The sequence below is a fragment of the Hydra viridissima genome, unplaced genomic scaffold, assembly GCF_058129835.1.
Source record: "Hydra viridissima isolate aposymbiotic clone 2 unplaced genomic scaffold, HvirCarnegie_v1 scaffold_2, whole genome shotgun sequence".
Lineage (NCBI taxonomy): Eukaryota > Metazoa > Cnidaria > Hydrozoa > Anthoathecata > Hydridae > Hydra > Hydra viridissima.
The window spans coordinates 25,632,801-25,647,495 of NW_028324301.1; the positions used below are offsets into that span (position 1 = coordinate 25,632,801).

The 14,695-nt window shown below is 36.8% G+C and overlaps 1 protein-coding gene across 2 annotated transcripts; it reads right to left on the reverse strand.

Annotated features, from left to right (window-relative positions):
• Positions 1-1,469: 1,469 nt before the first annotated feature.
• LOC149892614 (uncharacterized) lies at positions 1,470-9,391 on the reverse strand. Of its 2 annotated transcripts, XM_090080017.1 has the most exons (5): positions 9,320-9,391; positions 2,636-5,656; positions 2,313-2,378; positions 1,995-2,051; positions 1,470-1,838 (listed from the first exon to the last, which is right to left on the reverse strand). In XM_090080017.1, the coding sequence occupies exons 2-5, from the start codon at positions 5,625-5,627 to the stop codon at positions 1,519-1,521; spliced, it is 3,435 nt and encodes a 1,144-aa protein (XP_089936143.1). In that variant the 5' UTR covers positions 5,628-5,656; positions 9,320-9,391; the 3' UTR covers positions 1,470-1,518. The 2 variants fall into 2 exon arrangements, with proteins under 2 accessions (XP_089936143.1, XP_089936142.1); XM_090080016.1 differs by lacking the exon at positions 9,320-9,391 and having other exon boundaries at positions 2,636-8,599.
• Between the last annotated feature and the right edge of the window lie 5,304 nt (positions 9,392-14,695).

The following is a 14,695-nucleotide window of genomic DNA, read 5'->3' on the forward strand; positions in this document are numbered from 1 at the left end:
ACAAAATAAAATATAAGATAAACGTAAAATAAAATACAGATGAAGCTAAAGTTAGGCTGCATAAAATAAACGGGTAACAATATTTTTCTATGTATGTTTACATTGAGTTAAATAAAATCCTCTGCGCAAATATAGGTATGTTAGAGAGTAAAAGTGCATAAAAAGCCTCGCTACTTTGTTAAAGGTAGTTTTTGAATAGTTTTTCAAAAAAAAGGTCTTTAAAGTTTAGCTTATGTAGCTTGACATCACAAAACACAAAACTCAAAAAGACAAGATAAAATATAAGATAAACGCAAAACAAAATATAGATGAAACTAAAGTTAGGCTGCATATAAAACCAACAACATAATATTCTACTAGCCTAGTTTTCCTCTTTTAAGTTTAGATTATGTAGCTTGACATCACAAAACGCAAAAAGGCAAGACAAAATACAAGGTAAACGTAAAATAAAGTAGAAGTGAAACAAAAGATAGGTTGCATAAATACAAAAACTGCATTGCCAAAAATAGAATTTGTTGTCTAGAAAGACTTTTTAAAGTTTGTTTCTTTCGTCTATTGACTTAGTGAATCGCGATCTGGTTTTTCTTAGGCGCGCTTGTTTCTTAGTTGTTTTTTTTTGTAAAGAAAGTTTATTCAGACGTTTTTTTTACGCAACTCCTTTAACATTATTTTTAACAAAGTATTCTTTTATACGTGTTTACATTGAAATAAAACCCTTTGCGTAAATAGAGATAAATTAGAGAGCAAAAGCCTCACTACTTTGCAGAAGAAGAATTGGATGGCAAGATACAACTTTTTAAATTCGTGTGCTTTCTCTTTTAAGGTACTTTTTGAATATTTTTTCAAAGAAAAGTTAGCGTAGTTTTCCTCTTTTAAGTTTAGCTTACGCAGCTTGACATCACAAAACGCAAAAACCAATAAGGCATGATAAAATACAAGATAAACGTAAAATAAAATAGAAGTGAAACAAAAGTTAGACACCATAAAAAAAAAACAAACAAAAAAAAAAACATAATATACTTCTATGTATGTTTACATTGAACTTAATAAAATCCTTTGTGTAAATATATGAAAAAATAGAGAGTAAGAGTTCATAAAAAAAGCCTCGCTATTTTGCTGAAGAAGAAATGGATGTCTAGATCTTTTAAAATAAGGAACTTTTTGATTTCTTTTTCCGAAAAATGGTTGGAGCAGTTTTCCTTTTTTAAATTTCACTTATGCAGTTTAACATCACAGAAAATATTAATTTGCTTTTTAACAAACTCTTAAAAACATCAGAAGTAATTCTAAATGCAACTCTATTAAAAGTGTTAACAGAATAACAAAACGACTTTTTTTTTTTTTTAAAGATAAAAAAAGTTTGAACTATCTTTAAATAAGAAATGTGAGAACAGTTTAACAGAACTTCTTGTTTATTATGTATTTAGCGAAACAGATAAATATATTTGCAAAAGCATAGAGAAAACAAACTACACAAAAGGCCCATCTTTATTGCCAAACTGAACAAACTTTTCTAAACTACATAAATGGTCTCACTATATTGCCATATTGAACAAACTTTTCTAAACTACCCTCTTTTTGAATTTTTAGCTTCATGTTTTTAATTTTGTCTTTAATATGGCTTCGGTAGGAGTACTTTTGCAAGACATGAATGAGCTTGTCACTGCTATGATTTGCCAAGATGCCAAGGTAATCTTTGTACGAGCAACTTGAGCTTACATCTGTAAACACGTCTTGCAAGATGTATGCCAACACTAAAGCTGCACATCGAGGAAAACTTCTGGTGTTGAACCATTCGTTGTGGCCAGGGCAAGCATTCAGCTTTTCAACTATTTCATCTAAAATTTTACAAACTCAAGTCATAACACAAAGAGATTAAATCGAATATTCATTTGGTTCTGAAGCATGACAAGATTAATTTTGTTTTTTTATTTGTTTTTTTTGTTGACCTTATTGTTTGCACTGATAGCAATAACTGGTTTTTGAAAGATTACCTAATTGGCATTGGCTAACTTCTGCTTTGTTTTCCTTTGTTCTTGGCTGAGTTGATCCTGAAATAAAATAAAACCATGTTCATTTTTCTAATTCATAAAAAAACCATCAACAGTTTCTAAGTGTTAGAGATAATAACAAGCTGTGCATGATTTCTAACGGTGATGTTTCTAACTTCATCATTAGAAATCGGGTAGACACAACTTTCTAAAAGTGCACTTAGCAATGATGGCTAGTTTTTATTAACAGTTAACCATCTGAAATTGTGCAAGAAGAGGTTTGTGTTTATATATGTTTGTATAAATTAGGTTTTACATTACCGATGTGTTCTTGAGTAAAAGATGGCATTTCCAACTTGATTTTTTTTCTTCTTGGATCTTTTACTTCTAAAACATAATCAGTTTTAGTATCATTCACTTGTGTAAACATTTAAGCAATCACAGAATTAGTCCTGCAACAAATACATACACACTTCTGTGTTGTTTTTTTTGTTTTTTTTTTTGTTTTTTTTATTGTTTTTCTTTTTTTTTTTTTTTTTTACAGCTTTAACAATAACAATAGGGCAAGGAGTTAATTTGGGCATTTTTATTTTTTGAAAGCGTGTTGAGATTTGCATAAAAATCAAAAATCAAAAAGAATTTACCTCTGGATGTACAAGCAAGACTTTGGCTAAATAGACTACCAACAGATTGAACAGCACCAGGTGAGGGCTGTTTTTCAAGAACAGTACCAGCCTGTTGGACTGGAACAGCTGAAAGAAACAAACTGGGTTTGGCCATCGTTTGCTGACGAGCAACAAGATTAGGAGCCAGAGGAACAGAAAAGACCTCTTTTGAAGGATTAAAAACAACTTGCAGAGAAGGAGCAACATGAACAGGTTTGGCAACCACTTGCTTATGAGCAGGTTCAAGAAGAGCAGGTTCAAGAAGAGCAGGTTCAAGAAGAGCAGCTTCAGGAGGAGCATGGAAAACACGTGTGACAGCCATAAGATTATCTTGCTGTGAAGCAACATTAGACACTGTTTCCAGCAGAACAGAAAAGACCTCTTTTGAAGGACTGAAAGCAACTTGTTGAGCAGGAGCAGCAGAAACAGGTTTGGCAACCACTTGCTCACTAAAGTAAACTGGAGAAAGTTGTGCATGGTGTTCAATAAAATCCGGTTCATCAGGAAATAATGTTAATGCAAGAGGAGAACAAGCTGTGCCAACAGGAACAGCTAGAGTCTGATCTACATCCATACAAACAGCTTGTTCATTAGGAACTAGTTGTGCAAGAGCAGAGGATAGTTCAAGAACTGGACCAGCGATTGTTTGTTCAGAAGGAACAGACGAAACAGGAGTTGAGCTAGGTTCACACAAGAAATCTACAACATGTTCGTTGCTGTCCTCTAAAGGAGCATTGTTTTCTACAGCTGGAGAAAATGGAACCACTGTGGTACAACCGAAAGTAGCAGCACATTCTTCAGAGTCAGAACCGGAGTCTGAATCTTCCTCAAAAATGTCCTCAACATCATGAAAACCGTACTCCTCTGCATTAGTTCGGAGCCAGTCCATCACATCCTTCTCCTCCTTTGGTGGTCTCTCAGACTTTTCAACAGTCAAAGACTCTATGACTCCGAAGGACTGTCCGATGCCCAGGGCAAAGCGCAACTCCTCTGCAGCGTTCCACTGGGACACATAAAAGCTATCCATTGTGTGTCTGCTGTGCTTCATGTAGAGTGTAGCAAACCGCTCGCGATCTTCTTTGCTGTTGTTGGCAAAGTAAGTGGCTATCGAACCGCGAATGCAAGTGGGAGTAAGACGCTTCATGGGAATGTTTACTTGGCTTTTTCTGAAGCAGGACGTCAGGCTAGAGGTGATAGCAGAGGAACCCATCTGGTAAACAGGCACTCTAGTTGCACCTAGTGTCACACCTTCGTCTTTGTTGGCTCTCACCGAAGGAAAAAGGGGCCTGTAGCAGTCGCTCAACTCCAAAACAGTCTTGGTGTCTGCAGCCATGTAGTGAGAGTCGTTGACAAGAAGGTCTCTGTATCTCAGCAAATAAATATCGATCAACACTTTCAAGTCGTTCGGCACTAGAATGTTTTTGGCTCCGTACTTGTATGCTGTTTTGTAGCGCTCTTGCACAATGCAATATCCACACTCACTCTTCTCAGCAGCCATGTAGTCTCTAATGTTTAAAAGAGCAATGTTAGATTTTCTTAAACTGTTAATTACAGTGACAGAGAGCAGAAGATGGTTTCGTAGAGACACAGCATTGTCTCTAGTCAGCGGAAGAGACGCCTTTCTAATCGATTCCACTAAGTCTCTTACGTATGCAGACTTGCCATATTCGGTCAGCAAACTGACATTGATGATGTTGATGCTTTTTCTTCTTTTCACAAGGCTCCTCCTCAAAGAACGAAAGGGCCTCAGCACTTTTCGCAACTCATCCACCTTGCAGCGCAAACGTCGGATGGCCTCATGAGAAAGTCCGAAATAGACGTTTCTGGCTTCACTGAAACGAAACAGGAGACAAAGGGAGACGAGGCGGTTGTACAACGTGTGACAAGACATGGCTTTTGTTTGGTCAAGTTCACTCAGCTTGGAATTGAGCTGAATTTTCTTAAAGTGCAAGGAGAAGTATCTATCCTCCAAAACATTGGAATTGGTGAGGGCGTTTGGGTGCAGCGTCAACGTGCTGTCACAACAAGTCAATATTTCCACAACTGCATTTTTGTAGATCTTTGCTTGTGACCAAGTGTTGTTGTTGGCTACCACAAGCCACTTTTCAAAGTCTCTGAAGAGCTCATCTGCTGACTGGTAATAAAAGTGAAAAGCATCTTTGTCCAGCTGAAACAAGAGTCTCTTTTCTTCGGTCAAGACATAGGAGCTGGAAACCAAGTGCTCTAAGGAATCGAAATCAGAGTCAAGGACGGATTCGGTGTTCAGCTCTTTGTTTTCTACAGAGGTGCATTGGTTTGCAGAAGGAGCCTCGGACGAACCAGCAACTGGTGAGGGCAAGCTTAAAAGAGGATCAGAGGAAAGAACCGGAGAAGAAAAAGAGGAGGAAGGCCCAGGAGCAGAGGATGCAGAGCCTGATGCAGACGCTTGTTCAGCTACTGGCTTAATACCAAAGAAGGCAGGTCGAATAAATTGAGGGACATAGAGCTTCTCGTTGTCGTATCGCTTTGCCTCTGCAATCTTTTGTTTGATCATCTTGGAATCGTAGAAATGAGTCTCTTTCAAGTGTATGTCCAGTCGGTCGTAATACTTCCAACATTGCAAACAGGGGTAAGGTTTTGGACAGCCGGACTTGCGTTCGAGACGAGCATGCTGAAACTTCCTGACCATTGCAGAGTAAAAGATGGAAGCTTCATCCAAAGTCCAAGAATGATCTTTTTTAGTCAAGTGTCTTTTAATGCTTGTGGACGAATGTTTGCACAAAGGCATCGGACAGCTAACAGCGTACCTCTTCTTGGTACCATAGAAAGGTACAACCCTGTTTACGGAGCCACACGCTGCAACTAATGCGGCCCTGACTTTGTTTTTGAGCTTTAAGTCTCTCTGTTCTTGTGACTGCTTTCTTTTCTTTTTTTTTGCTTTAGAGTTTGGAGAAGAAGCAACAACAGAGTTGTTTTCTTGTGAAGAAGACATGTTCAGGTGTTTGTTTGCAACGGTTTTTGCTAAAAAAAGGAAACCAGTCAGTGAGAGTTTTTTTCTTCTGCCTGCATCCAATCCTGGAATGTTTACAACTGCAGGGAAGAGCTGTGTTTTTTCGAATCCTCTGCAAAAGAGAAAAAAAGAAAGAAAAGAGAGCAACAAGAAGAAACAAAGTTTCCACTAGCAAATGAAAAAGAATGAGAGCAACTAGCATTACATGCATGGTGGCAGCAGTGATTGCTATTATGAGAAGGAGAATGAGAAAAAAAAAAAGAAAAAGAAAAGAAACAAATAAATAAAGAGATGGAGTTTGAGAGGATCTCGCAACCATATGACTCAAAGAAAGAAACTGTGTTGAAAAAAGGCAAGAGAGGGCAAATAGAACTTGCTAACAAGGACAAATGACAGACATAACTACAACAGTAACAACTCTCATTGCAAGCATAATAACAACAGCATCAGCATCACTGACTCAGAGAGTGTTGACATAACAAAAAAGAAAACAAAAGTACAAGCCAAGTGGGGGAACATTAACAAACACTCATTGCAACTATAACAACAACAACAACAGCAACAGCATCACTGACTCAGAGGGTATTGATAAAAAAAAACAAGCAAAACAAAAACAAACAAAAAAACAAATAAAAAAACAAAACAAGCAAATTGGGTGAACAGTAACAACTCTCATTGCAAGCATAATAACAACAACAGCATCAGCATCAGCATCACTGACTCAGAGAGTGTTGACAAAATAAAATAGACAATAAGCAAGCAAAGTGGGTGAACAGTAACAACTCTCACTGCAAGCATAATAACAACAACAGCATCAGCATCAGCATCACTGACTCAGAGAGTGTTGATAAAATAAAACAGATTATAAACAAACAAAGTGGGTGAACAGTAACAGCTCTCATTGAAAGCATAATAACAACAACAGCATCAGCAACAGCATCACTAACTCAGAGGATATATAAAAAAACAAACAAACAAACAAACAAAACAAAAACAAAAAAAAACAAGCAAAGTGGCTGAACAGTAACAGCTATCATTGCAAGTAAAATAACAACAACAGCATCAGCAACATCATCACTGACTCAGAGAGTGGTGATAAAATAAAACAGATTAAAAAACAAGCAAAGTGGCTAAACAGTAACAACTATAAATACAAGTAAAATGACAAAAGCAGCAACAGCATCACTAACTCGCAGGGTGTTGATAAAAAAAAAAAGCAACAAACAAACAAAGCAAGCAAAGTGGGTGAACATTAACACTCATTGCAACTATAATAACACCAACAGCAACAGCATCAGTGACTCAAAGGGTGTTGATAAACAAAAACAAAGGCACAAACAAAACAAGCAGAGTGGGGGAACATTAACAACACTTATTGCAAGCATAATAACAACAACAGCATCAGCATCTCTGACTCAGAGAGTGTTGATAAAATAAAATAGATTATAAACATGCCAAGTTTGTGAACATTAACAAACACTCATTGCAACTATAACAACGACTACAGCAACAGCATCACTTACTCAGAGAGTGTTGAGAAAAAAAACAACAAAAAAAACAAAAACAAAACAAAACAGAAAACAGAAGTACAAGCCAAGTGGGGGAACATTAACAAACACTCATTGCAACTAAAACAACAACAACAGCAACAGCATCACTTGCTCAGAGGATATTGATAAAAAAAACAAACAAACAAACAAACAAAACAAGCAAAGTGGCTGAACAGTAACAGCTATCATTGCAAGTAAAATAACAACAACAGCATCAGCAACATCATCACTGACTCAGAGAGTGGTGATAAAATAAAACAGATTAAAAAACAAGCAAAGTGGCTGAACAGTAACAACTATAAATACAAGTAAAATGACAAAAGCAGCAACAGCATCACTAACTCGCAGGGTGTTGATAAAAAAAAAAGCAACAAACAAACAAAGCAAGCAAAGTGGGTGAACATTAACACTCATTGCAACTATAATAACACCAACAGCAACAGCATCAGTGACTCAAAGGGTGTTGATAAACAAAAACAAAGGCACAAACAAAACAAGCAGAGTGGGTGAACATTAACAACACTTATTGCAAGCATAATAACAACAACAGCATCAGCATCACTGACTCAGAGAGTGTTGATAAAATAAAATAGATTATAAACATGCCAAGTTTGTGAACATTAACAAACACTCATTGCAACTATAACAACAACAACAGCAACAGCATCACTTGCTCAGAGGATATTGATAAAAAAAACAAACAAACAAACAAACAAAACAAGCAAAGTGGCTGAACAGTAACAGCTATCATTGCAAGTAAAATAACAACAACAGCATCAGCAACATCATCACTGACTCAGAGTGTGGTGATAAAATAAAACAGATTAAAAAACAAGCAAAGTGGCTGAACAGTAACAACTATAAATACAAGTAAAATGACAAAAGCAGCAACAGCATCACTAACTCGCAGGGTGTTGATAAAAAAAAAAGCAACAAACAAATAAAGCAAGCAAAGTGGGTGAACATTAACACTCATTGCAACTATAATAACACCAACAGCAACAGCATCAGTGACTCAAAGGGTGTTGATAAAGAAAAACAAAAGCACAAACAAAACAAGCAAAGTGGGTGAACATTAACAACACTTATTGCAAGCACAATAACAACAACAGCATCAGCATCACTGACTCAGAGAGTGTTGATAAAACAAAATAGATTATAAACAAGCCAAGTTGGTGAACATTAACAAACACTCATTGCAACTGTAATAAGAACAACAGCAACAGCATCACTGACACAAAGGGTGTTGATAAACAAAAACAAAAACACAAGCAAAGTGGGTGAACATTAACAACACTCATTGCAACTATAACAACAACAACAGCAACAGCATCACTGGCTCAAAGGGTGTTGATAAAATAAAGAAACAAAAACAAAACAAGCAAAGTGGGTGAACAGTAACAACTCCCATTGCAAGCATAATAACGACAACAGCAACAGCAACACCATCACTGACTCAGAGAGTGTTGATAAAATAAAATAGATTATAAACAAGCCAAGTGGGGGAACATTAACAAACACTCATTGCAACTGTAACAACAACAACAGCAACAGCATCACTTACTCAGAGAGTGTTTATAAATAAAACAAAAAACAAAAACAAGAAACAAAAATACAAGCCAAGTGGGTGATTACTAACAGCGCTAACAGCAGCAACAACAGTGTCTTTAGAAACAACAAACAAGTACAACAGCAACAACTGCTTTTACAGAGTATAACAATAACAACAACATGGCACTAACAACAACAAAAGGGTTGGAATAAAAACCTGTAGGCAAAAGGAGAGCTGCATTCAGACAAGATCGATTACAAAGAGGCTCTTCTTTAGGACAGAGGAGAAACTGCTTTTGAGGGACAGAGGGACTTTTGTTGTTGTTGTTGTTGTTGTTGTGCAGAAACCAACAAACTTTTATTGAACCGAATATAACCGAATATAACCGAAAGTCTTGTTTGCTTCTGTTTTGTGCCATCAAGAAGGGAAAACAAAACATCACAAAACAAACGAAGCAAACGAAACAAACAAACAAACGAACGAAACAAACAAAAAAACGATTAAATAAATAAACAAACAAACGAAACAAACAAACAAACAAAAACAAATAGGAAAAACAGAAAACGCAGTACCGAAACCTCGCCATTTTTATCCTTCCTCGAGCTTTCTTTGGGCGCCAAAGACCGAGAAAGTTGAGCAAACGTGACGTTGAGGGGGGGGGGGGGGGTACTTAAGGCCAGCAGACCGACCAATGGCAAGCTTAGGAGAGACCCACGTGAATGTTACATTTTCTTTCTATGTACGCTGAATCCGCTCAAAGTCTGGAATTTCCAGCATTCACGTGTCATCACTCCAGCCACCAGATTGGCCCACACTTTGCACACTTTCAAGACTAGAACTTCACTTAATCACAAATTGAGCCAAAAAAAAACTAAGTCTCGCATGGCGACAACTTTTCCAAAAGCAAACAAAGGCAAACAAAGGCAAACGAAGGCAAACGAAGAAAAAACAAAAACAAGTAAACAAAAACAAAACCGAAAAGGGAGAGAGAGAGCAAGTCGACTCATTTCTTTCGACTGCCTTAAACGAGAAGTCTAAAACGTTTAAAAGTTGAAAACTAAGTTTTTTAAATGAACTGCACCGAAAAAACTTTACGACAGTTTAGCTGGTTAAAAACGCAGAGGAAAATATTTTATAAAATTTAAGCGTTCTAAAGATGTCCATTTTTGTTTTTGTTTTTTTTTTATTTTGGTTTGTTTCTGGTTTGCTTCTTTTTTTTTTTTTAAATTCTAGCGATCGAGCATATTTGAACGGTTTCATCAACCTGTTGGCGCACGTGCTCGAGAGCTAGAACTTTGATTGCTTTTGTTGTTGAGAATTGAGAATGTCCGAGCAGGTTTTTTTATCGATTTCATCGCTTGTGGCGAGGCAAAAATCAAAACGCTTTTTGGACGAAAGAAAGGAGATTAAAAGGAAAAAAGAGAAGAAAAAAAAAAACAAAAAAATAGGTTATGTGTCATAAACATTTATTTTCTCACGCGATGACGTCTAGTTTTGTTAGAGTAATTAAAATATGGTATCAAGTTTGTAATTTCTATCTTATTTTTAGTTACGGATAATTGCCAATTATGTCACGTTTAGTATACACAACGCTGTTTTCTTAATAGCAATATGATACAAACAAGTTATAAAAAAAAAAAGCGTTCGCTCGATCTTCCTTAGTCAGTTGAACAAAAAGAAATTTTCACAACATATGATTGATTTGGTTGTCCTAGCAAGCTGTTTTAGCAAACGACTAGAGGTTGCAACTGTTGTTCATTGAAAACGAAAAATCTAGCGTCAGCAAGAAATTTTTGAATACATAATGTACACAAAAGTGGCACTAACAAATGAAAATGTAAAAAAAAATGTTTACCTTGATGCCAGACTCGCAGAGATGTTGTCGCTCGTTGCTATCGACTGCGAACAGCTTTGTTGTTTTTCGAAGTGCCTCTTCACTCTACTTATAGCCGAAGTTTTGGCTTCGAAAAAAAATACGAACGTCGTTAAGCTCAACGAGCTGCTTTAATTGTTGTTCGTGCGAAAACGAAATGCTTAAACGGATAAAAGTGTTGGCGTAATTACACTTTTCGACCGCGATGCAGTTTGTCAACAACTCTAGCGTACTTTTTTGGCTCGTGGAGCAAAAAAGCCTCATGATAATAGCAAAGGCTTAAAATGTCTTAACATGTCAGCAAAGGCTTAATATGCTTAATAAACTGTGGGTTAAGTTTTTGCGGTGCAGCTCATTAACAACTTAATTTGCAACTTGCTGGCACAAGCAAACGTTTATGACTTCTCGTTTAAGACAGTTGAGCGAAATCAGTCGACTCACTCATTCTCCCTTTTCTGTTTTGTTTTTGTTTTGTTTTTTTGTTTTTGTTTTTGTTTGTTTTTTTTTTCTTTGTTTGTCTTTTGTTTAAAATGTAAAAAACTCGAAAGGAAAGTTGTTGCTTTGTTTGCTTATTGAAAGTTTTCGCCAGTTGCAAGACTTAGTTTTGTTTTTGTTTACTTATTAAAATATCGAGGAAAATATTTGAGGACATCGCATTCTAAAGGTGCCTTTTTAATAAAACATCTAACGATTTAGCTTTTAACGTTATGCTCAAAAGAATGCCCGTTTCGGTTTCTTTTTTCTTTTTTTTTTTTTTTTTTTCCTTTGTTTCAATTGGGCAGAGTGCTCATTTGAGCAGCCCGCCCATGATCCAAAATTAGGACTTTTCTACGAGATACTTTTCATGGACTGTTGTAATTTCAGCAGACCAACACAGTGACTAGTTGGTAGTGTGTGTTAGTTCCGCTTTCATTCACGGTTGAGCGGACCTGTTCGATTACTCGAACATTGGTCACGTCTGGAACGTGAGAATGCTAGAGTGCGTTTTACTAACAATTTTATCGCTTGTGGCCAGGAAAGCAAAACTTTCCGTTTTTGTCTTTTGCATTCTAAAGGTGCCTTCTTAATAAAACCTCTAACGATTTAGCTTTTAACGTTATGCTTAAAAGAATGCCCGTTTCGATTTCATTTTTTTTTTCTGTTTGTTTTTGTTTTTGTTTTTTTTTTTCAATTCGGCATTTTAAGGGTGCCTTTATAACAAGATCTAACGATATAGCGTTTAATGTTGTGCTCAAAAAAAAAAAAAGTGCCTTTTATATCTCTCAATGGTCTCCAACGATAAAACTGCCGACCAATCGCAACGATTAAACAGCCGACCAATGGCAGCTCAATAGTCTCCAAACATGAAACTGCCGACCAATGGCAGCTCAGTGGTTTGAGAAGTGAGATCATTCGATTTCGTTTTATTATCTCCAGTTTGAACTAGTGCTTGGCTTTTATAAAAATTGTCAAATTTTGCCAAGCAAATCTTATACGAAACGCTACTTTGATGTCAAACCTTCGTTACTCCCTATTCCCTTCTAGCGGAGGGCCGGCTAAAAGCTAGAAAAAAAGAGAGAAGGAAACTTTTTTCTTTTTTTCTTTATCTTTTTTTTTTTTTTTTTTTAAGAGGGGTAGGGGTGGGGGGGGGGGGGGGGGAAGGAGTAAGAGAATTACGGGGTTAGGATTGGAGGGGGATGAGGTTACGGTTTGGAAGCCTGGGGACAATGAAAAATTGCGTTCGTATAGTGTCCACGAGGGGCGTCCTTCGGTTGTAACGTGCCGCTAGGTGCACGCGTCTAGTAGTTTCGTTGCATCGACCTAGAGGAGTTCTCCGAAAGGTCTTGCGCTTTGGGCTCGGGCAAACGGCCTGCATCCATTGTAAACACGGTCTCTGCCGTTAGAAAATCGTTAACCAGGCTTTTGTGAGCTTTAACAACCATCCCTTTGAGTTTAAAACGAACGTTTCCCCAAAAGCCATTCGAGATGGAGGTACTCACGGAGGTTTGTTACGGTAACAACCCTGTGGTTTGCCATCTTCTTTCTTTCCGCAGCGTCGCAAACGGATCGGCCGGTCTCTTAGGTGACGAAAAAACGTCTGATCTCTCGACTGGAATGCTTAACGTACTAAGATTAGAAGAGTTAGTACTAAGAGTCGCATCTGGCCGCCGTAATTTTCTTCGATGATGTACTTGAAAATTTCGTGACGTCGTTTTCAAAGCTCTAGGGTCGATTTTAACCTTCGACCTTAAAGTCGATTTTAGCCTTCGGTGTGGCTCTGTACAACTTTTGCGGTGAAAAAGCTTGCGCGGAGTCTACAGTTGTATTTAGCCGACAGACGCTGGCAACGCAGAAACAGAATGACTCTTGGGCGGCGCAAACCGAGCGTTCAGCAAATTTCTAGCATTTTACGTCAAAGCGGACAATCTGCACGACAAATAAAGCTAACTTTCTCGTTGCAACAGTTAGTCACTGGACGTTGGACGAGTGTGTACAGCTGTTTTGCGTCGAAAGCCGACCGGTGGTCGGATGCGACTCTTCTTTTCATTCGAAAATCAGAACCTGGCCATCAGTCGTGTATCACCATCGAATGCTTAATGTAGTGATTTCTCGAAACGACAAAAGCTTGTAAAACAAACAGCTTCGCTGTACTGTTGCCTAGTATGTTAACGGATGGCCAGGAACAACCTTGGTCTGTAAAGAATGAGTTCGTTTTTCCATTCGAGGCACTAATTACTGCAGTTTTAAAAGTCACCTAAAGTATAAGCTCATCTCTCCATTCAAGAAAAACAAGCATCAGAGTTTCGGAAAGTTTGCATGCACGACACCACCATCGATGATACTTAAACAAACAGAAAATGAATTGCAAAACAGAACCACTGAATTGCAAAACATAACAACGGACAGCTTGTAAAAAGCATGGTGATGAGCTTCTTCAATCCAATCAAGGAACCAAGCATCACAGTTTCGGCAATGGTGCATGTGCAAATCAGCAAACTGTGATACTTAATCAAACAACTTCACTGTTTTGCTTAGTTTAAGAACGGATGGCTAAGAACAACCTCGTTAGTGAGTATGAAGTCATCTCTTCATTCAAGGAATTAATAATCAGAGTTTTAGAAGTCTCTTACGTGCGATACTACTATCAACGGTACTTAATCAAACAGCCTCTCAGAATGGCCTAGTTTGAGAACGGAAGGCTAGGAACAACCTTAGTAGTGGGTCATCAGTTCAACTTTTCATTCAAGGAATTAAGCATCTAAAATCTGAAAAATAAAAAGAAGAGCTCTTTGTTAGAAGTTCTTATTTTTATTTTTCCTCAACTTCTATTTCTTTTCTTTTTTTCTTTTTTTTTTTTAATGATAGTTTTTCTTTTTTTTTTATCTATTTTGTTCGTTTAAATTAATACAACAGGCGTTTTAGGTCGTTTCTGTAACATTATTTAACACTTTAAATTGTAATAAATATTTGAACTGAAGAAAATCCTTTTCGTAACGTTAAAATGTCATAAGAACATTTCATCTTTACCAAATACGCTTGTAAAAATAGTTTCACTTTTAAAGTTTGTTGTATATGTCTTTTAATTTAGTGAATCGCAATTTGGATTCTCTTAGGCGCACATCTACTTTAGTTGCTTTTTCTTAAAGAAAGGTCACCAGAGTTATCTTACACAGCTCCTGCAGCATAATCTTTAACAAAATACTCTTTTGAAAAGTTTTACATTGAAATAAACAAAAGCCATTTGCGTAAATAGAGATAAATTAGAGAATAAAAAGTGCATAAACGCCTCGCTACTTTGATGAAGAAGAAACGGATGACTAGATGCAACTTTTTAATTTCGCGTGCTATCTCTTTCGATTAAGGTACTTTTTGAATATTTTTTCAAAGAAATGTTAGCGTAGTTTTCCTTTTTTAAATTTAAATCATGTTTAAAGGTAGTTTTTGAATGTTTTTTCAAAGAAATGTTAGCGTAGTTTTCATCTATTAAATCTAAATCATGTTTAAAGGTAGTTTTCGAATATTTTTTCAAAGAAAAGTTAGCGTAGGTTTCCTCTTTTAGATCTAGCTTATGTTTAAGGTAGTTTTTGAGTATTTT